A 27,042-nucleotide genomic window follows, 5' to 3' on the forward strand; every position below is an offset into this window, starting at 1 on the left:
CAGGTCACCTAATTGCATTCAAATGCATTTTAGTGAGTCTGAGCCAGGGCCTGAGACTCCACATTTCTAACCAGCTCCCCAGGGCACCGAGGCCACCTGTCCATCAGCCACATTTTGGATAGCCTCGTACCTGAAGCTCAGGTGAGTGCCTAAGATTCAGTACGCACCAGGTAAATGCTAGCCATGGTTACAAGATCAACACTGAAGTCGACAGAGACTTTTCAAACAACTGTCTTTCATTGGTAAAATGCTGATTTCAAGAAGAAAGCAGCACGCTCTAATCAGCCTCAGAAATTTCACAACCCCCGAGCATGCTCCTTTCACACTAGCTACAAGAGTCTTGCAGAGCAGGGACTTCAGCGACTCTGAGAGTCTCCCACGGTCATGGAAAAAACATTTCTCTCATAACCGGGTAAGGATAAAAAACACCGAGCTTGAAAACATTTCCATTTTAAATGATCCCAAGCAAAAAGAAGCATGTATGACACACAGAGTGTGCCTTGGGCAGGCCCTGTCCAGACCCTGGTCTTGGGCAGTCCTCAAACACTTCTGATGACCCAGGAGTTCATTTTGTGCCCTGCCCTGGCCTTTGCCCAGGGTCTGCAAGTGAGGAATGGATAGAAATATTTAGAAACAGAAGCTGCAGAAAGTGACTCAAAACAGGGGCACATCTCCGTGGCCTGGATTCAAGTCATTCTCCTAAGTCCATCCCCCTTGCCAAACAGGGCGTGCCTGCTTGGGTTTGGGGCAAAATCTAGGGCTAAGACTGCCAAAATCATGCCCACCAAGCCTAGGAACCACCACCCAAATCCCTGTTCGTTCTCCCTCCCAATTTCTTCCGCTCTCCCCACCCCCGTTTGGAGCTGAAAGCTGCCTGTATGTGTCAAGCTCAAGACAGCATCTTGTTATTCTGCTTCTAGGGTTCGACTGGGTAAGCATGAAGCCCAAACCACAGGACAGTTCAACCCCAAATTTTCCAAACAGAGCTGAGAAGTTAATTTGAAAAATCAAACACAAATTATTCTGGACCAGCCAGATTAATTTCTAGAGATTTGCCATAACTGCAGCAGCTAACACTTACTGAGCTCTTGTCATGTGCCAGACACTTAGCTAAGCACTTTAAGCATATTATCTAATCCTCGTAACAATGGTATGGGGTAAGTACTGTCATGTTCCTATTTGTGCAGATGGGGAAACTGACACATGGAGAAGATTAAGCCCAAGTTGATGGCTCATAACTGGAAGAGGCAACACCGTTACCCAAAACTTAAACCTTAAAACGAGAATTTCAAAATGTGGGTATTATAGGATTCTCACACACACACACAGAGTCAAATTCAATACTTCAAGCTTAGACATAAACCCATAATCCAAAGAGAGAACAGAAAGTTCACTCGTGTCCATTATGAAAACACTAGCGATGTCTACAGTTTGGAGAATGTTCCCGGTCCTTGCATGAAGTGGCTGTCAGGAGATTGTCATGGGTGGTCAGTAATAATAATGTTTCCCTTGTCATAATCACCTAGCACTAACAGATTTAGCAAATAAAAATATATCCAGTTAAATATGAATGTCAGATAAACAAACAATAATTTTTTAGTGTAAATATGTCCTGTGCAATATTTGGGCATACTTACCCTGGAAAAGTATTCATTGTCTATCTGAAATTCAAGTTTAACTGAACCTCCTATGTTTTATCCGGCAATCCCATGATCAGCAAATATAAAGCATTCTTTAACCAGAAGAAATACAGCCAAGGCCTTGGCTTGTGAGTCCAGTTTCTCAAGTACTTTAAAAAGTGTCTTTCCTTTGATTCTCCCAGTTTCCTCTGTGGCTCAGTAGTTATGCAACTTGCCCAAATCGGAGAGCGGCAAAAGGATGGCGGAGCTGGGACCCCGGCACTGTGTTTCAGCTCTCCACCCACTTGCTGTCCCAGTGGAGACACACGGCCGTGAAGGGGAGGCCAGACAGGAGAACACACTGCAAGCAAAGGCTTCTTGGTCCCAGAGTAGACTCAAGGAGTAAGGCTATTAGGTAAATCCGCTGACTATGTGAATGCTGAGTTAAAAGATTTCTGAAACATCCTACTATGAACATCTCAACATCCCCAGGGTATGATTTACTGTTTCAGTCCTTATACCCTCCTTAGAATCTCCTGCATTGGTTGGAATCTGGATGAACAGTTGGGACAACAGAAATCCAGTGTTTCCTCCAGCCAAGCTTATCATTTTTCGGTTGGAACACCCCAGCTTTCCTTTGGAGAACCCCTCCCTGCTTGGTCCATGAGGCTTGAGGGGAGCTGACTTTTTACTCTGGCCCCAGAATTGACCTGTCAGAATGCTGTGCCCTCCTGTAGAGAGAAGCAGAGAAATGAACCAAGCCTAAAAAGGATGCCCCAGACACTTGTTGTAACTCTCGGGGAGTAAGGATGCTCTTCCTCCATCGTAGCTAGGGTGATAGAAAGACTGGATGAAAGCAACACAGAAAGAAAGCAGAGCTGAGAGATGAGAGGTCCTTGCCCATGTTCTTTAAGTACTAGGATCCACCATGCTGAAGCTAGTATAACCCATAAACTTCTCAGTAATGTAAGCCAAAGAATTCCCTCTTTTTGCATAAGCAGTTTGATGTATGTTTCTGTCATTTGCGACCAAAAGAGTTCAGATTAATAAACAGTAATTAATAAACCAGTTAACATCATCATTCTTTATATCAGTTTTCAGGCAAAGTCAAAAATATCTGGAAATCCTGTTTGCTGTCATTTCTAAATGTTTCCAAAATCCAACCACAGCACATCAGTCTGGTGTAAGCCACCGTCGTCTCTCACCTGCGACAGTCTTCTAATTCATCTACCTCCTTCTCCTACAGCCTATTAGGGAGAAGAAGGTTATTAAAACTCAAGTCAGATCATGTTACTTCTCTACTCAAAACCCTCCAACGCACCTCATTTCACTTAGTAAAACTCTTGACACTGGTCTAGAGAACCTACTGATCTGGTTCCACTCTGCTGCTCTGACCTGATCCTCAACACTCCACTGCAGTCACACAAGGCTCCTGGTTGTTCCTTCAAGGCCTCAGGGCCTTTGCACAAGCTGCTGCCTCACTTTGAGTGCTCTTCCGTCTGCCCCAGATAGCTTCATGAATCGCTCCCTCACTTCCTTTATGTCTTTGCTTACATGTCACCTTTTCCATGAAGCCTGCTCTACTTTCTCTTTTTTCATAATCTTTACCACTTTCTATCGTACTTTCAGCTTCCTTATTCTTTATGTTTATTTATTGTCTGTCTCCACCGACTAGAATGTGAGCTACCCAGTGGCAGGGCTCTTTGCATGCATTACTCCCGGATGTATCCTCAGCACCTGGAACACCACATGGCACGTTGTAGGGGCTCAACTCTGCGAAATTGTGAGTTGGGATGACACAGACCCAGGAGGAAGGAAACGGGTCTGAAAAGTAGGAGGGTAGCGTCAGAAAGACCAGACAAAACTCGAGCTCAGGGGAGGGTCCAGAGACTCTTCTTCCATCAGACCCCAGGTTCAAGGCAGCATCTGGGCTCAGCCCACCCTCTGCGGTCCTGGTTCTACCTTTGCAAAGACCCTAGTTCCTATCTTAGCAGACAACTAAGGGCGGCTGGCGGTGAGGAAACGTGATTATACACGTACAACTGCGTAGTAGGGGAAGCGTCTTCCTCTTAATCTGAGTTAATTTAGGACTGCTCTTATTATCTTTAATCTGATCAAACAAGGACCAGCTTCTCAGACCTGGAGCTGCTGCTGATGAATTTTTCATAACTCTGTAGAGACATTTGTTCCATTGCTGTTAATAATAAACCACAAAGCATAGGACTGAAAATGTATTTCCATTTCACCACCTCTTTCTCTCCTGGCTTCACTTTCCCTCCCTCCAGCCCACACTTCTCTAGGTCTTGCCCATTTATTATTATTATTATTATTATTATTATTATTATTATTATTATTATTACTATTATTAATGGCTTCTGTTTGTTGAGGTGTTAAAGAACCTCCTCCACCTTAGGGGACCAATAAATTCATGTCACGCTTTCAAATTCTATTTGAGGAGTGGTAATTGTAAGTTAGAGAGTTTTATTCAATATGGCAAATGAGACTGCCTCATTTTTCTATAATGAGGAGATGGGGCAGGAAGAAGATGCAAAGGAATCCAGTTTAGAGAAAGAAAAAAGTTCTGTTCCATCACCTTGCCTTCAGAAGGGCCTGAGGCACTCTCTATGCCAACCACGTTGGGCTTTGGTCCATCAAAAGCCTCAGCCATCTCCTACCTCTAGGCTTTTGCACATACTGTTCCTCCACCGGGAACAGTCTCTCCTCAATTCTAGTTAACCCCACTGTCCTTCAGGTCTTAGCTTTAACATCGCACCACTAGATCGATGAGTCAATATATTCCACATCCCGGTACCTAGAACAGTGCCTCATACACTACACATATTTACCCATCCTAAGCCCTACATGGGCAAGACTTGGTTCCAGTCACCTTTGTATGTCTCATGCATTTAACACAAAGTGGAATGAATGAATGGATGAGTGAAGGAGTGAATAACTGTTGAAGCTAATCAAACAGGCTCCCTTTCAGAGTAGACATTGGAAATGGCTGAAGGTTTATCCCAACACCAAAGCTCTGAGTCTTCCCTTTGAGTTTCCTCTCAGACACTGTGCCCAGAGCACTGTCATGATCATCTTCAATGGCCACACAGCTTGTTCTTCAAGAGTGGACTTGCCTATTTATGTTTCAAATGGAGGAATGTCATCAGGAAACAGTCAAGCCAAGTCAAGACGGTAGCCTTCCATCTTGAAGGCCACCATTTGGCATCAAGAAAAAAGAAAGATTCGTTTTCTTGTAAAATGACTGTGAAGACAATTTGCAAGAACCGGCAGAGCCGGGGCAAGGCAGATGCCTTCTACCATGTCTGCTTTGAGAAGTACATCTCTCTTTTGTGTATAAATATTTTGACCTGTTGTTTAGGGAATTATCTGACTAAGGAACTGCTGGTGTGATAATAGGAATCTCGTTGCTGAACGCAAAGTACTTGTATTTAACAGAAATATATATTTGAAATATTTGGGGAGGAAATGCTATGACAGTTTAGGAATTGCTTCAAAACAACCCAGGGAGGATGGAGGTGGGGGAGATGACCGGCCATAATTTGACAGTTGCTGAATTTCTGTGATGAGTACATAAGGGTCCATTATGCTATTCTCCCTACTTTCGCATAGGTTTGAAGTGTATGTGTGTCTGTGTGTGTATAAGATTGTTTGGACCCAGTCACATCTCTTACTTTGCCCTCATTGGAGACTGAGAATACCACCCAATAAGCAAAGATCGTAAAATCAACAAGTAAGTGGTTCTTCTCCAGACTAAACAATACAACCTCAATTCAGGTGAGGTTCTTGATCAGATAATAACAAGCCAATGTCTGCTTTTACTTATAGTCTTGATTTCTGGGTTCTGCTGGAAACTGGAAGTCCCTGACAAAATGAGACTTACATCCAATCCACTGGCGAAGCTGACATCAGTGGATGTGGTATATGTTCTTCAGTTCACCGTGGCCCTTACGTCTCCTCCCAAGTGTCCAGCCTCTACCCTGTTTTTCTTCTGTGGGTTTCCTGCCTGGTCCCAGAAAACAACTGACTGTGTGATCCCTGGAAATCAGACACTGTAACACTCATATCCCTTTCTGATGTCATTTCAGAAAAATTTCACCTGAAATTAGGCTTCCTTGTCATTGACATGATTCTAACTCTGTATTTATTACAACTGAAAGTATGTATTTTTAAAAGCCAAGCCTGCCTCGAATCTTAGCTCAGTAAAAGTTGATTCACAGATTTAGTAACGTGACTTTACAATTTTTTTTATTAAGTCACAGATTTATTGGAAACATTAACCTCTCACAGTTGTCATTCCTGAAGACACAAAGCCACAAATGACTCTTGTAAACTCTGAGAGGGTTATAAATGGGTACACTCTTTCTAAAGGACCATTTGGCCATAAACGAGAAAAAGCCTTATAAGCATGCACTAATTCTACTTCTAGGTACATTTCTTAAGGGAACAAATAAGAATGCTTTATAAAATTTCATTTCAAAAGGAGTTACTAAGGCTGTTTTTATGAGAGCAAAAAAAAAAAAAACAGAAATAATCTAACTCAACCAAAGTGTGTTGTTTAATTCAATCATGGTATATCTTTATACTGGAGTGTTACCAGCCATTTGAAATGCTATAAAAAATGGTTCTGGCAGGGAAAGACATTTATGTCTTAAGTCAACTTTCAAGAGGAAAAGAGGAGACTACAAAATAAATAAAATGTAGTTGTCCTTGAAAGTCATATGAAAGTACATGTCTGCATGCAGAAAAGCCTAGAAGACTCTGTAACAAGATGTTAACAATGTTGATCTGTAGGTGGTCAGATTATACGTGTGTTCATTTTTCTTTTTGATCAAATGCATATTCTCTTTTTCTATAGTGAATATGCTTTGCTTTAATGGCTATAAATGTCTTTTAAATGACTGTTTTATGTAATGAGTTCCATTTCTGAAGTCAGTGCAAACGATTCACGACCTGGCATATGTAACCTGAATAGCCAACCAAGCACCTGCAAGAGCTCCAGGGAAATGTCACACCAACCACTAAGAACAACCACAAAGGTACAGAAGGAACTTCTGACTTTAGAGTTCCGAACTGCACACCAGCCTGAACCTGGGAATGTTTCTTTAGTTTTTAGTAGAAGCAACAAAACTGTTTCCTCTCAAAATGCCCCCATCCTCTTAGCCAAGTGAATGTTCACAGCAGCATTACTCACAATCTCCACAAGGTGCAAACAACTCAAATGTCCCCGGATGGATGGATAAATGAAACAGGGATAGGCGTGCAATGGAATATTATTCAGCCATGAAAAGGAAAGAAGTCCTGACACCTGCCACAACATGGATGGACCTTGAAGACATTATGTTAAGTGAAAGAAGCCACACATAAAAGGCCACATACTGTATGATTTCATTTACATGAAATATCCAGAGTAAGAAAAACCACAGCAACAAAAAATAGATTAATGGTTGCCCAGGGATGGAGGGCAAGGAAATTGAGATTGACTGCTAACAGGTACAAGGTTTAGGTTTCCTGGTTTTGTTTTGGTGGGGTTTTTTTTTTGCATGTGTGGTGATGAAAGTGTTCTAAAATTAGACAAAGAACATGGTCGCACAACACTGAGTATATATTAAAAACCATTCAATTGTATGTAAAAGAGTTTAAGCAGTGAATTTTATGTTATGTGACTTTTACCTCAATTTTTAAAAACCTAAAAAAAGAAAAGCTGGGGTGGCTATATTAATATCAGAGAAAATAGTTTTTAGAGCAAGAAAAATTACCAGGGATAAATAGTAACTTTACAGAATGATAAAGGGTGAAGTCACCAAGAAAACAAACATCCCAAATGCACATACACTCCACAAAACAGCTCAAAATACACGAAAGAAAAAACAGACAGAATTACAAGGAGAAATGGACAAATCCACAATTACAATAGGAGATATCAACACTCCTCTCTGTGTAATCAATGAAACTTAAGAGAAAATCAGCAAGGATACAGAAGACTTAATACCATCAACCAACTGGATCTAACTGGCATTTATACAACACTGCACTCATCACCAGCAGAATTCACATTCTTTTCAAGTGCACCTGTTACATTCACCAAGAGAGAATACAGTCTAAGTCATAAAATAAACCTTAAACATTTTTAAAGAATTAAAACTCATGTAAAATGTGTTCACTGACCATAACTGAATTAAACTAGAAGTCAATAACAGAAAGATAACAAGAAAATATCCACAATACTTACAGATTAAACAGTACACTTTTAAAGAATATATGCATCAAAAAGGAATCCTGAAAAGAAAATTTTAAGTACTGCAAACTAAAGGGAAGTGAAAATATAACATATCCAAATTTGTAGGATGCAATTAAAGTGGTCCTTCAAGGGAAATGTAGAGGAAAAAATACTTATATTAGAAAAGGAGAAATCTAAGCATCCATGCAAGGAAATAGAAAAAAGAGGAGCAAAATAAACCCAGAGCAAGCTGGAGAAGGGAAATAATAAGAACAACAACAAGGTCCTGCTGTAGAGCACAGGGGACTAAGTTCAATGCCTTGTAATAGCCTATAATGAAAAAGAATACGAAAAGGAATATATTTGTGTATAATTGAATCATTATGCTGTACACCAGAAATTAATGCAACACTGTAAGTCAACTATACTTCAATAAAAAAGAACAAATATCAGTAAAATTGAAAGCAGAAAAACAACAGAGAAAATAAATGAAGCTAAAAATTGGTTCTTTGAAAATGTGACTAAAATTGATAGAGCTCTAGCCAGACTAACAAAACATAAAAGAGAAAAAGTACACATCACCAACATTAAGAATAAAAGAGAGGACATCACTACAGATCCCACAGACACTAAAAGGATAAAAAGGGAATATTATGAGCAACCCTCCACAGGTAAATTCAACAACTTCGATAAAATGTACCAATTCCTTGAAAGCCACAAGCTACCAAAAGTCACCCAAGAATAAATTAAATAAACTGAACTTGTAGTTTAAAACCTTCCACAAGAAATAACATAAATAAATAAAATAAATAAATCTCTGGTCCAGATAGATCCACTGGCGAATTCTATCTGCATTTAATGCATTTAAAGATGAAATAACACCAATTCTGTACAATCTCTTTCAGAAAACAGAAGTGGAGGAAACAGTTCCCAACTCATTTTATGGGGCTAGTATTACCCTGTTACTGAAAGTAAACAAAGACAGTACAAAAAAAAAGAAAGCACAGACAACATCCCTCATGACACAGACACAAAAATCCTCAAACAAAATACTAATGAATCAAATCCAGCAACATATTAAAAGAATAGAATAGCATCATATTAAAAGAACAATATGCTTTTGGGGGTCAATCACAAAGCACTGTTTCTCTCAGAGAAGCATAAAAATATAAAAAGTGACATCAAACCTTGCCCTGCCTCCCATCTAATAAAAACAAAGTCCCTGGATGCCCCACTTGATGGGCTGCTTTTTATACTTGTCTACTCGCCTCACTGCCATCCAACCCTGCCCAAGCACCATCCCAGTGCCTTTGTGGATGGGCACAAACAGACACATCCATGTCTATTGCTGGTTGGTGTGATACTCTCACTGGGTAGGATTGGTCCACAGCCCAAGGGAAATTCATCATCACCAGCGAGCCCAGAATCCGGAATTCTGTAAAAATGGAACTCACACTGGACAAAGCAGGGGGACGGTGACTGCAAAAGCTGGGCTGGAGACTTGTCAGGAATCTGTAGACAGGACTATCTCTTGTCTCTACCTGGTAGATTCCAGATCTAGATGCAAATTCTTCTTGAGACTATTTTCCCAGTCAAAGGAAGGACTGGCCTTATTCTCCTTCTCCTCCAGATAAACCAAAGGACAGAAGTCATCAAAGAATAGATCCAAGTCAACAGAAGGAGGATAATTCTCACCTTTATGACTCTCCCAAAAGGGTGACTTGTGAAAGGACTTGAATAGACATTTCTCCAAAGAGGACATACAAATGGCCAATCAGCACGTGAAAAGATGCCTAACATCATTAGTCATTAGGGAAATGTGAATCAAAACCACAATGAGATACCATTTCATACCCACTGGGATGGCTATTTTAAAAAAAACAGAAAATAGTAGGCATTGCCAAGGATGTAGAGAAATCGGAACCCTTGTGCATTGCTGGTGGAAATATACAATGGTGCAGCCACTGTGAAAAACAGAATAATGGTCTCTTAAAAAATTAAACGTAGAATTACTGTATGACCCAGCAATTCCACTCCTAGATTTATATCCCCAAAGAATTCAAAGCAGGGAATCAAACAGACACTTGTACAATAATGTTCATAGAAGCATTATTCACAATAGCCAAAAGATGAAAACAACTCAACTGTCTATCCAAACATACAATGGAATATTATTCAGCCATAAAAATACCTGCTACAACATGGATAAACCTTAGAAACATGCTACGTGAAAGAAGCCAGACACAAAAGGCACAGAGTGTACGGTTTGACTTACATGAGATGCCTAAATAGTCAAATTCACAGAGACAGAAAACAGAATAGAGATTACTGTGTGGCTGGGAGCAGGGGGAGTTATTGTTTAATGGGTACAGAATTTCTATTTGAGGATAGTGCAGAAGTTCTGCAGATAAATGGTGATGATAGTTGCACAACACTGCGAATGTATTTAATGCCACTGAATTGTACACTTACAAACAGTTGAAATGATCAATTTCAGGTTATATATATTTTACCACAATAAAAAGTGAATTTTTAAAAGGTTGCCTTGTGAAGTAGTGCTCGCCCCAAGTCACCAAGCCAAAGCTGAACGCTGGGCAGGAGGTGGTCCTACACAACCTCTCAGGGGCCTCTGACCTTGGGAGAATACAATTCTCAAACACCTGGATATCACAGATTCTGACTTTTCTCTTTACCACACAAGCGTAAGACAAGTTTGGGAGTTGTAAGGCCAACCCGTAACTGGCATTTTGTTATCCAACTTACAGTTATGATGAGCACATGGTTTACAAAACCAAAACCTGCCAGGCACTGATGGGAAGCGAGTCATCGGTGAGCGAACTCAAAGATGCAGACCTGGGATCAGAATCCTGTTCGCTTAAGTCACCTGCAGCCCAGCAGGTGTGCCATTATCCCACAGAAGGCTTCTTGCAGGCCCATTAACACTGACTTGATAAACGAACTGGCACCTCCCCAGAAGGCTAAAAGACCCTATCCACCACTCAGGGCTGAAACACCCTAACCTCCCCATGACGTTCTGCAGAGCGTATGATCGTGGAAACCACCACAGCTAATGATTATTAAGCATTCGCTACATGCTGGGCATTTTGCTCAGCTTTTTAATGCATGATTCCATTTAATCACCATAACAATCCCGGGTAAAACTGTCCCAACTTCTAAGCAAGGAAACTGAGGCTTAGAAAGGGGAGCTCATTTGCCCAAGGCTACTCAGCTAATAAATCCTGAACTCGGACTGGAATCCAAACCTGTCTTACTGCAGAGCCCAAGCCCTCCCTACTTGGCTACACTGCTCTGAGCACCCATCCATATTTGCAGGGACTCAATTATGTTGTTATTTCTGAGTTTTCATCTCACTTTTCTCCTGATCCAGGGAAATCAAAGGCATCTATCTTTGGAATGCATCCATGTTTTAATCAATGGCTGCCTAGTAACTCCAGGGGGCCCAGGCTTTCAGTCTTTATCAAGAACAAGATTTCTATTATGGCAAAACACAGAAATTTCCTCAATGCTCAAAAGCAGTGCTGACCAGTGGAAATATACAGTGAACCGCCTGTGTCATTTAAAATGTTCTAAAAGCCTCAGGAGGAAAATACGATACAGGTGACACTAATTTTAACATAGTTTCTTTAACCCAGTACATCTAAAATAGTATCATTTCAACATGTTGTCAATGTAAAAAAAAAATCAATGAGATATTTTGTGTTCCGTTCTTCACACTAAGAGTTCGGGATCTGGTGTGTATTTTACACTAATAGCACATTTCAATTAGAATTCACCACATTTCAACTGGTCAGCAGCCAATGCGGCAAGTGGCTGGCACCCTGGACCTCACAGATTTAAAATATCTCCCTCTCTTCTTCTCATCCTTCCTTGTCTCTGTGGATGCCCAATTTTGTCTCCATCAGCTCTCTATTTCTCTTAGTCACTGTCATCTGGAATGGTCACCAGTGAGAGCATCTGGGTGACAGAGTGTTCCATCATTACGGTTCTCATGAACCCTAAAGCTTCACCTCTGACCACATCGCCATTATCAGCTCCGCTTCCTCCTTCGTCTGCACTGGCTCTCATCTTTGCTTTCTTTTCTTCCAGGCTGTGCCACCTTTGGAGAATTCACGGAGGAGCTGTAAACCTCTTCCCGTATCTGTGGCTGCCTGAATTTGCCGTCTGGGTCAGATCAGATCAACCAGCTTGTAAAACAGGAACAACTACAGCCACAGTCACTTCCCAGTGGAGAGACGTTCCAAGGGTCACAGAAACCCTGCCAGAGACACTCATTCTACACTCTGGCTTTTATTTCCCACTTTTGCCCCTTTTCACTTCCCCAACTCCTCAGCTTCTCCATCCTCCCTCCCAGCTGCCATGTCCCCCTCGTCTTCCTCAGCTTCTCAACACCTTCCATTGCCCAGCTCCAGAGCAGCAAGGAGGAAGGCCAGGTCCCACCAGGTGGAGCCCGGTGGGTGGGAGCCCAGAAAACGACCCACCCTCTGGGAGAGGAGGAAGACTCCCCAGTTTTCTGCCCCTGGGAGGAAAGATAGCCAGCTCCCTAGTAGAATGCACCCCAAAAACCCAGAGAGGGGACTGAACCCTCCAGAAATAACTTTTGCCACTGACTCTGAAATTTGAGACCACACCCCACCCATGATGCTCTCTCTGTGGGAACAAGACAGAGGAGGCCGCTAGGTCTTCACAGGCTGGCCTCACTGTACGGAAAACCAAGTTCCCCTCTTGTCTCTGCAGGTTCCCAGCTCCTTCCCAACTAGAAACAGGAAAGATGAGATTCTGGCCTGAGACCACTGCCTCCTTAACCCCCAGCTCTCGGTCATCAGAACACAGGCCACCGAAAACTAAAACAAAACATAAATCCAGACTGAGGCTGTGGAAAAATAGACCCTTTCCCACACTGCTGGTGAAAGCTAATTTGGCAAAATCTATCAAAAGTCCTGAAACTTTGCATATCCTTAGATCCAGCAATTCCACCTCCAGGAATTGAAAACAAGGATTATTGCGAGCCATAAGGATGTCTACTACGGTGTTATTTATAATAATGGAAAATGACAAACAGACGCATCTGACAATTAAATTAAATAAGTTAAATAAATTATGGTCTATCCACATAACACTATGCATCCATTACAAATAATATTGAATAAGATGAAAAGATGTTCCTGACAGGGAGGAGGGTAATAGCTCAGTGGTGGAGTGCGTGCTTAGCACACACGAGGTCCTGGGTTCAATCCCCAGAACCTCCATCAATTAAAAAAAAAAAAAGATGTCCTGACATAATTAAGTGACCTTCGTATCTCCAGCCTTCCACACGTCTCCAGGCTCACATACCCAACTGTCTACTTCACAAATGTAAACATCTAAACAGGACCTAGTTGTCAGGCCCAATCTGTCCCACCCCTGGTCTCCACACTTCAAAGACAGGCACCGCCATTCACTAAGTTCTTAGGCCAAACACCTAGGAGTAATCCTCAGGTCTTCATTTTCCTTCCCTCCCCACATCCGATTCATGAGCACCTCCCATGCACTTGACCTTCTGAATCCAGCCACTCACTCCACCTCCCCAACCATCACTCTAGTCAAAGGCATAGTCATTCCAGGCTTTGACTCCCACATTGACCTCCCGAACTGTCTCCCTGCTCCCATTCTTACCCACCACAGTCTATGTTCCCTGCACAATCACCAAAAGGATCTTTTAAATAAATCAGCCATCCACCCCGTTCACAATTAGAACAACATCCAAGTATCTTAGCCACGGCCTCTCTGACCAGGGCCCCGTGTCTGTCTCCCACTCTGTCCCTCATCCCTTCCCCACCCACTCTGCTCCAGCCACAGGGGTTTCCTCACTGTTTCAGTAACAGGTGGAACAGATTCCTACCCAAGAACTTTGCATCTGCTGTTCCCTCTGCCTGGACCATCCTCCAGATATTTCATGGCTTGCTCCCTCAGGTCAGTAAAATCTCCTCAAAGGGGCCTTGGCTGATCATCCCATGGCCCTCCCTCTCTCTCCCATGCTCTTTTGGCTTTATGGGGGGCTTATGCACAGCCGTGGTACACCGCTGCGCCAGACCGTTCACTGGCCCCCAGTGAACCACATCTGCTGGAATCCACCCTCTTGGATGCTAACTCCCACATGGACTATGGGCTCATGCACGTAATTTGCTCTGGTCAGTGAGACATTAGCAAAGGCTAAGGAAACAGAGGCTTAGGAGAGGCTATGAACTGGAGCCCGCCTTCTTGGAACATTGCTGCTGCCGCCATGGGAGAAATGTGAGCTGTCCTGCTGGAGAGGCCATGCAGAAGAGCACTGAGGTGCCCCCGCCAACTGCTAGCCAACTACCAGCCATATGAGTAAGGCCATCTTGGACCATCCAGCCTCAGTAGAGTTGCCAGATGACCACAGCCACATGAGTAGCCCCGGCAAGATCAGCAGAACTGGCCAGCTGAGGCCAGCCTTAATTGCAGACTTATGAACAAATATATGATGGTTGTTTTAAGCCACTGAGTTTGGGGGCGGCTAGCTCTACAGCAAGAGATAACTGTTAACAATAGCTTATCATTAGCTGTGGCAGAGGCTTCCAGCTATTCAGCCACCTGGGCCCACTGCCCCATCTCACTGGCAGTGCTGTGACAAAATTCCAGCCGACGGAACACAGCAGATGAGGGTAACTTCGGGGAGGAGGCGTCAAAGAGGTTTGGTCTTTCGGGATGCAAACAAGGACAATGCCGCAGAATGGAAGGGGCCTGGAGCACGAGACAATGGCCCACCGACAAGGTCACTCATCTGGGACTGTCTTGCGAGCAAGAAAAAGATTTCTGCTATACGGGAGCCATTACACTTCGGGAATCTGTTTGTTATAGCCTCACCTAGTTAATACATAACCAAGATTCTCTATCCACCTGTTTATCGTCTGTCTGCTCCCACCCTCACTCTTGCCCTCTTGGAACCCTGGGGCCGTGTAAGAAGCCCAGGCTATCCCACTGGAGAGAGACGCTCGGCTGTCTCAGCCGCCAGCCTGTCTGCCAGTCAATGCGGCCACATGGGTGAGCCCAGGCCAGATCAGCAGAAGAACAGCCCAGCCAATCCCAACCCCCGGAATCATGGCAAATAATAAGTGACCATCTCAAGTCCAAAGTTTCCCAAACCTAAGTAAGCCTAGGTGTGGTTTGTTACCCCATAGTCCATCATTGAGATGGCACATCTAGAGAACAAATCACTGACGTGCGCAGGCCATGATGCCCTTGCTGTAGAAGGAAATTCTTTACTTATCCCCCTACCCCAACCCCATCCCTGATACCTTCCTCCTCTTGTAATTTAACCAAAACAGAACCCAACTCTGTGCCACCTGCACTTGGCCAGTGCCCACCTTGGCTAGTGTCACTTCCTCACCTTTCAGATGGTCTCTGTGCCTCCAGGTTCTTTTCCATCCCGTCCACTCTACAGACCAGCGAACTGCAGCCCACAGGCCAAATCTGACCCACCACCTGTTTTTGTAAGGCCCAAAACCTAAGAATACTTTTTACATTTTTCAATGTCAAAAAAAAAATTAGAAGGAAAATAATATTTCGTGACATGTGAAAATTACATTGAATTCAAATTTCAGGGTCCATAAATGAAGTTGCATTAGAAAACGTTTATTTATGGATTGTCCGTGGCTGCTGGATGCTACAACAGCCGAGCGGAGCAGCTGTGATGGAAACCACATGGCCCATGAAGCCTAAACTATTTACTATCTGTCCCTTTACAGAAAAAGTTTGCTGGCCCCTGCTGCAGGATGCCATCAGACTAACCTTTAAACATCATTTTTTATTTTTAAAGAATTTTTTGTTGCAGTTTATTTTTTAATTAATGTTTTAATCAGTTTGGGGGCAGTAATTAGGTTTATTTATTTATTTTTAATGGAGATACTGGGGATTGAACCCAGGGCCTTGTGCTTGCTAAGCATGCGCTCTACCGCTGAGCTACATACTTCTCCACTTTAACATCTTTTTTTATTGTATTCACTCCACAACCTTTGAAGATTTCTATCTCCTCCCTCTAAGGGATGCAGCTTTGTCGGTCTGACTTCCTGGTCCTTAGTTAGACCCCAGCAGTTTGTGACCTAAATTTGCATTCTATGACACACTGTCAGGTTCTCTCCCTTCTGGGCCAATTGGTCTGTAAGCTGCCCTGAGAATCTGGTTTGTTGTTCTTGCCCAGAGAGCTCTGTTTACCTGCTGCAATCTCCACCCTCCCCATCCTTCACTCCCCTCAGGGCCCCCAGCTCCCCAACCAAGAATGCTTTCCTAACTGCTTTGCCATATATTTCCCTGGGTATATTCTATGGAACATCAAGCTCAAGAGATTTTTCCTCTGGAAAAAGGAAACACTGCAGATACTACCCTCTCTTGGAGTCACAATGTACATATATGGCATATTAAAGGCTCTGAGAAGCCCTGCAGTCAAGATGCCTATTTCTTTTCCTTAACTCAACCCTTCCCAAGTGGGTTAACCATGGAATTTATTCCGTCTACAGAATACTTGTTGACCACCAGCATCTAGTACAGTGCCTGGATTTCAGCACTTGTTGAAAGAATGAATACTGCTAACATCCCACAGAACTAGGGTTCCACAGAACAGACTTTAGGAAATGTTGCTCAAGCTCCTCCTTCTCTGCCTCCAGTCTGAGCTGTTCCCTTCCATGGCACCCTCTCCACAGCATGTGATGCTAATCGTCCCCATCAAAGAGCTATCATTTATTCAGCACCTGCAGGCACTGTGCTACCCACAGTGCCAGACCCTTAAAAATGTCATCTCTTTTCATCCTCACAATCCCCTCTGAGGTAGGTCACGTTCTTCTTTCATTGCCCTTCTGCCAAAAATGAAACCATGGGTCAGGCAATTTGAATCACGAGGCCAAGATAAAGTAGAAAAGCCAGACTGTAAAACTACATTGGTCTAACTCCACAGCTCACGACCTTTCGTCTCTGTCAAAGTACCTCCCGATAACATACTGTGGCCCACATTGCCGGCTGTCCACCCAGCATCCCTTCATGCCTTCTTCCATGCCAGCAGAACCCTGATTTTGTATGCAGGGACAACAGGTCAAACCAGACAATGGATCATGATCATCTAAACCAATCACAATGGTGTTCCCACACCCACCTTGCCCAGCAGTTTGGACGAGCCATCTGACCCAGTTCTGACCAAGAAAACATAATGAAACATCATCTGGAGGGTAGGGAGGAGGAAGTGTCCTGGGGAAACCAAACAATATTCACCCTTTATTCCTCCCCACTCACCTGGTCCTCCTCCTCCCTGCTTTGAACCCGGGTGGAATGGCTAGAGCTTCAGGAGCCATTTTGCAACCATTAGGAAGAGGCCATGAGAGCAGCGCTGATATTATTACCTTGCTGAGCCAACTCAAGCAGCTACATACCTCTGGACTTCTTGCTACTTGAGAAAAAGAAATTATTTGCTTAACCACGGCTGGTTGGATTTTTTATTTCATGCAGCTGAACACATTCCTAATGGGCCCACATGCCGTCTCCCATATTACTTCTATTTGGACTTTCTCATCATTTCACGTATACTAAGCTATTAGCCTTGTCTCTCTAACCATGAAGTGCGTTTCTTGGAGGCTAAGTCCATGTCGTACATTTTTGTTTCTACAGGGGTATGGGCATGTTACTAAATTCTGCTTATGATCAAGGTTTTCAGGGATGGTCTGTTCAATTGACTACTTTCCTCAGTGCTTGTGAGCAGAGAATTGTCACCATCAAATCGCTGAAATATGGCATCTATCTCCTAATAGATTAGCCTTTCTCAGAGTGTCAGTATGAAAACATGCATCAGGGACATCTGGACTGTTTACTAAACACAGATTCCTAGACCCCCTCCAATCTCAACTGAATTAGCATCTCTGGGGATAGAGGCTGAAAATATGCATCTTTAGTAAGCTCCCCCAGGTGATTTTGATACACAAAATTTGACAAATTTCTGAGATTAAAAAAAAAACAACTGTGGCTCCAAAGCCTGCGTGAGGTTTGGCAGGACATGGTTGGACCCCAAGGGACCAGCCCCTCTTTAGTGGCCCCACCCTAGCCCTAGAGACGGGGGGAGAGGAGCCTAAATTGGCGTAATTGCTCCAGACCCTTCCCCAGGCAATATGGATACAGTGGTCCGCAAGCTCCATTTAATAGATGCATTCCCAACAACTGTCACCTCCCACCATACCAATGCCTCCATCCACCAGTTTCAAAAGAAAACCACTATGCAGCAAAGTAGCAATGGAACCAGTGGCCCACTGCAACAATCACTGTGGTCCAGGGAGCTCCCAGAGGATGAAGCATGGTGGAAAGAGGAAACGAAAACTGAAGAAATTCACATAGTAATACACAAAGTAGCATTTGGGGTTCCTGACTCAGAGGAACAGAAGAGGCCTCCGGTGGCCCTTTGGGGTTATTTATTTATTTACAGCATGCAATTCTAACCAGAATCTTCTCTGGGGCACGGCTCAGACAGAGACGGAAAGCTGGGCCAGAGCATCCCACACTTTTTCTTCCATCAGCAGAGTCCGAGCCTAGACTGCTCTCCAAAGCTCCGAGAAAGAAAAGACCTGTGCCTCCCAACAGAATTCCCACTCCTCTGCTACCCCTTGATGCTTATTTCATTTCTTAAGATCATTTTCCCAGATGACATGGGCACACAGATGCATTCTAGGGGAGCAAATAGCATATTCGACACACTCACATTAACTCCACTTTCAAACTGATGACCTTCCTGCCTGCTGACATCCAGTCAAACTGAAAACCACGGAGAGAAAAGGAAAACCTGAACGTGAATCAGAGAGAGGTGCTCCTTCAGACTAGAACAGGGCACAAGGGCTAAAAGATTCCGAAGGGACTGACGAGTTCAGGCCTTGGAAACACATGGGCTGGAAACTGAGTGGCCCCCCCAGCACCGCACATGCCCGCTCCAGCCCAGGGAGAATCACTTTTCTCTGCTCACAGCCCCACGGCCACCACCCTGAGTGAATGCCAGCTGATGGGAGTTCCCAAATTTAATCAAGCCATGTGTACAACCAGTTTGAGGGAGGGATGTGAGTCGAACCTTTCAGATGTTTCAAGCAACGTGGATGCCAGGCATTTTCTAAGCTCCTGAAACCCTTCCTCCTTTGACCAGATGGCCTTCAGAAGAAATAATTTCTGCCATCTTCCTTCAGAGTAACTTTGCATCCATCCCACCCCCCCCCACTCATACACACACAAAATTGCTTCAAACTCCCCCTCAAGTTCTGTTGGAGAGCATGTTACAACATGCCAAAGATAACTCCTCCTCCCGACCCCTTTTTTTCCACAGTCCCACCAAGATTCCAGAGTATTTTCCCACACCACCTGTGTGTGCTTCTCCACGCTTTTTTTTTTCTTTTACATGTTTTAGGCCTGCAACAGCTCCCTGCATCAAATTGATTTGATTGGAAATGGGTAGCTCAATGAGGAATTTTTTATCTATGTATCTCGCCTCCTGAAATATGTATCACTGAAAACAAACAAACAAACAAACAAACCAAATCCAAGGAGCAAAAGCGGGACTGGGAAGGAGGCCAAGAGAAGATCTTGGTCTATATTTTTAGGCAGCTCCGTTCTGCGAGCAAAAACCACCTTTTGACCACCTGCAGAATGCGCAAGGTCACGTGGCTTTTCTGCAGCGCCTTAATGTCTTACCCAGCACACAAGCCCCCGTGGCATATAAACAAACCCACAAGCAGAAAAAAGAGAGAACTCACTCCTCAGAGAGGAAGCAAATGATACCAGCCGCAAGAATAATAATAATAATACAGAATAACAATTACTACTACTACTACACCACCCAGCCAAGCGCAGACCACGGCAGTACAGTAAAGAGACATCCAGTGCAGGCTGTGCAAGATAAATCACAGAAGACCACATCGTGCCCACCTGGCTACCCTCCCACTCCCCTCACCGCGCCCACCCCCAACAAACAGAATCAAGGGAAAGGGGATGGTGAGGGAGAAAGGGGAGGGAAGGAAGGATTGCTTTTTTTCCATAGGCAACACCTACCTCCAGCGTCCGGATTTCTTTTTGTGTGAGGTCGTTGGAGGTAGCACATTTGGTCCTAAGCCCTTCCAGGTTGGAGATGCTCAGGTCTATCATGTTTTGGACCAACTCGCACTGCTGTAAGGCTTTTTGCAAACTCAGAGGTTGCTGCTCCTCGCTTTTCGTCATGTTTTCCTCATCCATCGCTTGCTCTGCAAACCCCCTTCCCCTCCTCCTCCTCCCAGAGAGAAAAAAGGGGGGTGTCGGGGGAGTGGAGGTAGTCTACCCCCTACGCCTCTCCAACCACTGCGACTTCTCAACAATGTCTCATGAAGAAGAAACCGAACATCTCACACAGGGTTGAGGGGGTGGGGGTGGGAGGAGGGGACAAGAGCCAAAATTTATTATTTTATTTTGGGGTATCAAGCAGACTCCATTAGAACGTCTCCTCTCTCTGAGTCTCTGATCCCTGAAAAGGAGAGATGCTGTTTCTCAGAAGCAAGCCAGGTGATGTGATGCTGTCTGTACACTTAGGGAGGAGGAGGAGGAGGAAAAAGAGGAGGAAGAGGGGGAGGGAGAGGAGGAGGAGAAGGAAAATAGCGCTCACTCTTTACACACCGGCTCCGTGAAGGACAAAATTATATATTTTTGGCTGGCTGGCTTTTATGTCAAAAAAAATCTGGTTTGCCCCCCTCCCAGTTGCAGTGACACGGCATTGTCCACCGTTTGGGGTGCTTTAGCGCGTTCTCAAGATGCTGTCTGCATTGCTCCCGCGGCTGCGGCGGCGACTGCGGCTGGCTGCTGTCTCGTCCTCGCGCTGCTGCTGCTGCTGCTGTCGCCGCCGGGCTCCGGGGGTGACGGCTGCTGCATTCGCTCCTGCCTCGCTCCACACCGACATCTTGCCTGTCAATCAAAGGGGGAGGGGGGAGCGGGGGAGCGCCGGCGAGGGATGGAGAGCGAGCGAGGGACCTGCCGGGGAGCGGGTTGGTGGAGAGGCGCCGTGCGCGCATCCGCCCCCGCCGGGCCCCGGCCCCGGCGCGCCAGGGACCCGCCGGAGGAGGCGGAGGAGGAGCGCGCAGGCTCGCGCACCTGGCCGGGGAAAGGGACGGCTCCGGGCGGGGGCAGGGGGTGCGGGGGGCGGGACTTCTAGGGGATGCGGAGTTCGCGTGGCAAAGTGAAATTACTACCGGGCGTGCGTGCGAGCGAGCGATCGGCGGGCGGGGCGCGGGGGAAGCGCGCGCGGCGGGCCGAGGCTGCTCCGGGGGACGGTGGAGACGCCAGGGAGGGTGCTAGGGCGCGGAGGCTGGGCGACGGGGCGGGGAGAGGGATTTGGTGGCAGGGTGGGGGTGGGAGCCACTACTACCGCACCGCTCTCGCGAGACGAGGCCGGAGCGCCGCTCAGCAGGTGCGCTCGAGCTGGGAGCAGGTGTGTGCCCAACTTTAAACCCCGTGGTGCGTGCTAGAGAAACGTCACCGTGAACTCGGGCACGTCCTCTTTCTGGCTTTCTGGCTGGATTTGTGTGTGTGTGTTTGTGTGTGTGCTCGCGCGCGCCTATCTTTTTGTTTGTCCTCTCGATACGGGGCGGGGGGGGAGCGGGGGGATAAAACAAACCCAAGGATCTCCCGTGAGCTGTACGAAGCTGCCTCCCAGAACTGGTCCCTGGCCTGCAATTACCCTAACGGGTGGCTTCCCATTTGGAGAGTGAAAGGGGCTTTGCCTTAATCTGATTGGTTACCGTGCCCTATATGTCCTGCATGATCTGATCCCAGGCTGCCTAACTTACTTTGTATCAACAAACTGCGATCCCAGAGTTAAGATTGGATTTTGCGTTTTTAAACGGTTGGGTAAAAAAAAAAATCAAAAGAATATTTTGTGATGTGCAAATTAAAAGAAATTCTAATTTCAGTGCCCACAAATAAAGTTTTATTGGAACACTGCCACCCATTTATTTATTGTGTGTGTGTACCTTTGCCTTATAACAGCAGAATTTAGTTGCAACAGACATTGTAGGATTTAAAACATCTAAAATATTTACCCTCTGTCCCGTCACAGAAAAGTTTGCTAACCCCTAGTTAAACAGCCAGCCACAGTCTGCCTCAAAGTTCTTTGAACTCTATGTCCCCTCTGCCTAGATCACATTTCCCCCTCATCCTCTCCTAGTTGGTTTCTTGTCACTTAGTGTCAACTCAAATGTCATCTCAAAGAGATTTCATCTCCCTGACCATCTTAACTAATAGGACTCCCAACACACATTGCCCAAAGGATGTATTTAGGATAATTAACAAAAAGGCACCTTTTTCTCTAGGTAAACAGAGCTCCATTCCAGTGACTGGGCTGATGGGCCAGAGCAGACTCAGAACCCATGGTACAATATGTGTCCCTTAAAGGAAGCCACTTAAGAAACAGAATGACAACTTGTGATGGGAAACTTTTCTTAGACTGTGGGCCATGGGGTTTTATGGCTCATAAAGAGCTGAATCAGCTTTTTCAAAATCTCTCTGGGTTGATGAGGTGCTCAAGTGAGTTCTCTATGCTCTCAATCTCTTTTGAACTAAGAAGGTTATGGACTCCAATCCTCTGGTAAAATTCTCTTTTCAGAGCTGTGCACCCACTCCGGCCTCTGGAACAAGCCCGGGCTTGGAGCACCTCTCACCCTCAGGTCTCTGCAGGCAGAGGTGGTGGGTGGGGAGCTGAGTCTGCAGCGAGGGACACAGGACACACTGAGGTATGGGGGAGGGAAGGAGGTGAGCCCTGAGGGGAAAAAAATTCTCTTTTCATCTGTCTTCTCTGTCATCTGCTTTGTTTTTCTTAAACATATTAGTCTTGATTATTGTAAAGCCCCTTTCTAATTCCAATGCCTTGGTCACCTGCAGGGTCTGTTTCTATTGAGTTTTTTCTGTTTTCAGTGATTTGGTCCTGTCCTTTGGCAGGCCTTGTAATTGTTGTTGACTGTTGTCTGTGCATGAAAAAAATATCTAGAGTCATCAGGTGATGTTCTCTGGAAAGGGTTTACCCTTTCTCTGCAAAACAGATGGCATGACTGACCACCTTAATCCAATCAGAGGCTGAGCTGGATGGAGGCTGGGCTGCAGTTCTGATAAAACACCATTTCACTTTAGCCCTCACCTCTAATGCCTTGCCTTTCAGGATTTCCAACTGAGAAGTTTAGGTGTTCACCAAGGCCCCTCCACCCTGGTACTGAGCTCTAATCCTTGTCCCCATAACACGGCAAGACTGCTGAAAACTCTGCTCTGCTTTTCAGGAACTTTTTGCTTGGCTTCTTACCCTCTTGACCTGCATTGTTTCAGAATTTGCCAGATGTATTAAGGGGGTAAACTGCCATCTATTGAGCTCACTTTTCTGTCCTCCACAACTTCTCCCTGGGATATTAACCTTTTAAATCCCCAGTATCATTTCTCCAACCCTATGAGACTGCCAAAAGTTCTGTGGTTTCTCTGCCCCACAGAAACAGCTCCCTGCCTAGGAAAAGTCTAGATTCCATGTGCCCAAATTTGCAAATGCTCCCAGGAAAAAAGTGGCTGCAGAATGTTAGCTCACCTCAGTACAGTTCCTCTCTCTCCAGAATCTTGGCCCCTTTTGTCCTGGTGGCTTCAGCAGCAGTGTGAATGCTTTTAAGCAGACGGTGATGATGATGATGATGGTGATGGTGATGATGATGATGACGATGATGACAATGATGATGGTTTGATCTGGCTTTTTTAGTTGTTTTCAGAGGAGATGGAAGTTTAAATAATGAAAGCAGCCAGAGGTCATCAAATGGCAGGGCTGTAAGCAGCACAAAGTACATTCAGTTTTCTCCCAATTGATTGCTTTAGTGGATACTTGTTATGCTTTACATCCACCCAAACTCCTTTGATTATTACCCTTCCCATGTTTGGAAAATGCCCCATATTATGAGTCCTACCTCCCCATAAGAGAAACCAAAGCACTTTCCCAGAACCTTTCTTTCAACCAGGCTTCATGTGATCTAGGCTCTGTCATGGTGCACATCACATGAGATTTCTACTGGGAACTGAGCAACAGAGGAAGACTCTATGTGATAGTGTGCATGGCAGCCAATGCACCTGTGTAAGCTTCGCCATAACTCATTAGATCCCACAGCTTCTAGTTTCAACTAGAAGAACAGTCCCAAATTCAGATATCAGAGATCCAGTCTAGTCCAACCAAAACTTCATTCTCGCATGCAGTTTAACACTTCTCCCCCGCCCCTCCTGGTCTGACCCACAGATGGCTCAGGAATCTGCAGTGGAGACTGGGGCTGGTGCATCCTTTCCCGCCATCTCTCCAGCTCCCCTTGCTGTTGTACAGTACCAGAGGAGCCAGTGGGAAAAGGATCCTCAGATGGAACAGGGGTAGTTCTCACCTGAGTGTCAGATCCATCCCCCTGCCCGGGTGTCCTGGTGGGACTCTTCGCGCTGCCTCTTTGACGTGGGGTGCACTGGGGGATCTTCTGAGACCTCTGTGGGGAGCACGTGGAGACTCAGAACATGTGCTGGGTGACCTCTCACACACCCCTTTTCCGTTCATGCCCTGGGAAGTACCCTACATTCTTTCTGGAGGGCCCTTTGCCTGGCAGGCTGCCCTCTCCAGTGAGTTTTTCAGAATGACTCAAGTCTAAGCATATACGCTCTGGCCCAGGGGAGACAGGATGCACCTTTGCCCCTCTGCCCTCTCTCCTCACTCCGGGCAGCCTTCAGCCCACAGCGAGATGCCAGCCACTCTCTCTTGGTGTTTCCAGTCTCCTGAGTGATTCTTCTTTGAACTCTCCCCTCTTGGCTTGGGGGTTGGGAGGGGAGAAGAAAACCCCTAAAAAGACCTGTCAGAGAAACCTTCTCTGGATAAAATCTTTACCTTGTCTTATATCAGCTGGAGGCTGATGGTTACTGATGGTCAGAGGACCAGTCTGGCCACCTCTGAACAGAAGGAGGTAGAGTCGTTACCCACTGCCCTCACCTTCGATGCTTTAGCTGTGGTGCTGGGTCAACAGGAAAAGTCTCATTCCACACCCTGTTGTATTAGTGATGAGCTGCCCCCAGTATTTTCTAAGTCGTGTTTGAATAGGGACACAAATTGGGAAATGGCAGATTCAAAGGTAGAGGGGTGGTCGATGACCCCGGGACCGGAAAAAAAAAAAAAAAACACTGCCATGTCCTTAAAGGGGCTCAACAGACGGTTTTCCCAGGGCATGGCTTTTTTTCTTTTTTTTCCCTTTTTCCTACTGACTTCTTCGAGGGGGTTGGAAATCTCAGAACACCAGCTCCTGGTTCACAAGCAAATCTTCCATAGCTGGGAGAGGATTATTATTGCTCTGTTCTAGCTCACTGATCCCCAAAACAAAAATGGCTTTTTAAAAAAAAAAAAAAAAAAACCTCTGATGAGTGAAGGCAGAAAGTTCTTGTCTTTAACCTTGTGAATTGTCTCCAACATCGGAAAACTGGACTTGTTCTAGAATTCTTCTCCTTTTGGCCTTTTGCCTCTTTGTCTCTTAATTTTCCAGTGTGAGCAAAACAACCAGATCACTCTCCTGATGGCGAGATAATTTGAGCTCATGGTAATGGACAATTTAGTCCAGTGATTTATGCTGGCCTTACAAATTAAGCACTCAACGATGCACTGTGGATTCTCAGACACTGCACCCTCAGGATAGAAAAGGATGCATAGTGTGGCGCTCTCCAGATACTGAGAGACGCACAGCCAGGGAGTATTAAAAACTGCAGTGGCACCGTCAACCACGCTCACTTATTACTTTTTACACCATCTTGTCTCTGAGGTTCTGCATTAGCCCAAATGGTGTCTTTGTGTGAATCAGAAAAAGGCACCTACTCTGCAAGGGTACCCACAACTTGTGGGGCAGAGCCCAGTCAGGATTTCAGACTTGCCCCCCAACAATCTGGGCACCTTATGAAGGAAACCGTATTTAAAGGATGGCATCCGTCCGAGGCGGCCCTGATCAAGCTCCCAATTCTTTTGCTTTGTTTTTATTAGTGTGAAATATACATAAAATTTACCACTCGTGACGCTGAGTACATTCACAATACTGTGCAACCATCACCACTATTCTGAATGTTTTCATCACCCCAAAAGGAAATCCCATACACACTTAGCGGTCACTCCCCAGTCCCCTCTTCTCCAGCCTCTGGCAACCACGGATCTGCTGTCTGTTTCTATGGATTTACCTATTCTGGATATTCCACATAAGTGTAATCATACAATATGTGGCCTTTTGTGTCTGGCTTCTTTCCCTTTTCAGGATCTTTTCAAGGTTCATCACGTTGTAACACATGTCAGGACTTCATCCTTTTGACGGCTGCATAGTATTCCATTGTGTGGATATACTACTTTTCATTGATACATTCATTTGTTGGTGTTATTTGGGTTTTTTCCCACCTTTTAGCTATTGTGAATAGTGCTGCTATGAACATCTGTGTACAAGTTTTTGTTCGAATACCTGTTTTCTATTCTTTGGGTATATAGCCAGGAGTGGAGTCACCACATATGCTAATTCTATGTTTAAATTTTTGAGAAACTGTCACTGTTCTCCATAGTGGTTGCACCATTTTATACTCCCATCAGCAATGTGTAAGGGCTCTAACTTTTCCACATCCTCCCCTCCTGCCTCTCCTTGCATCAATATTATTTCAGTACTGAAAAAAAATGGCAATAGTATATTTAGGAAAGCACTGACATTCATTTCTTGAGTGTCTACAATGTACTGGGACAATGCTACCTGCATGGGATTTAAACATGAATAAAAGACAGTGTATTCTTCAGTTTTCTTTTAGTTGCAAGGGACAAAAACCCAACACAAACCAGTTTAAACCAAAAAAAGTGACTCACATAATGAGGAAGTTAGAGGACGGAATCTCACTCTGGCCCAGTGCCATCCTTTTCTCTCCCCATCTCTCAGCCCTGCCTTCTCCTGTGCTGGCTTCATTTTTAGGTGGCTCTTCCCTAGGATGTGACAAAGATTGGCAAGGAGAGCTTATCAACTCTGTGAGAAATAGAATCCCTTTCTGCTTAGTTCCAACGAAGTTCTAGCTCATTCCAACTTAGTTCCAACTAAGGTAAGTTGCAGGCTTGATTGTGCTCTAGCCTGGTTTAGGTCA

General features: G+C 45.0%; 1 protein-coding gene across 1 annotated transcript in view; it reads right to left on the reverse strand.

Annotated features, from left to right (window-relative positions):
* KSR2 (kinase suppressor of ras 2) overlaps positions 1 to 20,118 on the reverse strand; it is a 370,971-nt gene extending 350,853 nt beyond the window's left edge. Inside the window, exon 1 of the mRNA XM_072953632.1 lies at positions 19,939 to 20,118. Coding sequence (XP_072809733.1) covers positions 19,939 to 20,118 — 180 coding nt within the window. The remainder of the gene's footprint in view (positions 1 to 19,938) is intronic.
* Between the last annotated feature and the right edge of the window lie 6,924 nt (positions 20,119 to 27,042).

Source organism: Vicugna pacos, chromosome 32, assembly GCF_048564905.1.
Source record: "Vicugna pacos chromosome 32, VicPac4, whole genome shotgun sequence".
Taxonomy (NCBI): domain Eukaryota; kingdom Metazoa; phylum Chordata; class Mammalia; order Artiodactyla; family Camelidae; genus Vicugna; species Vicugna pacos.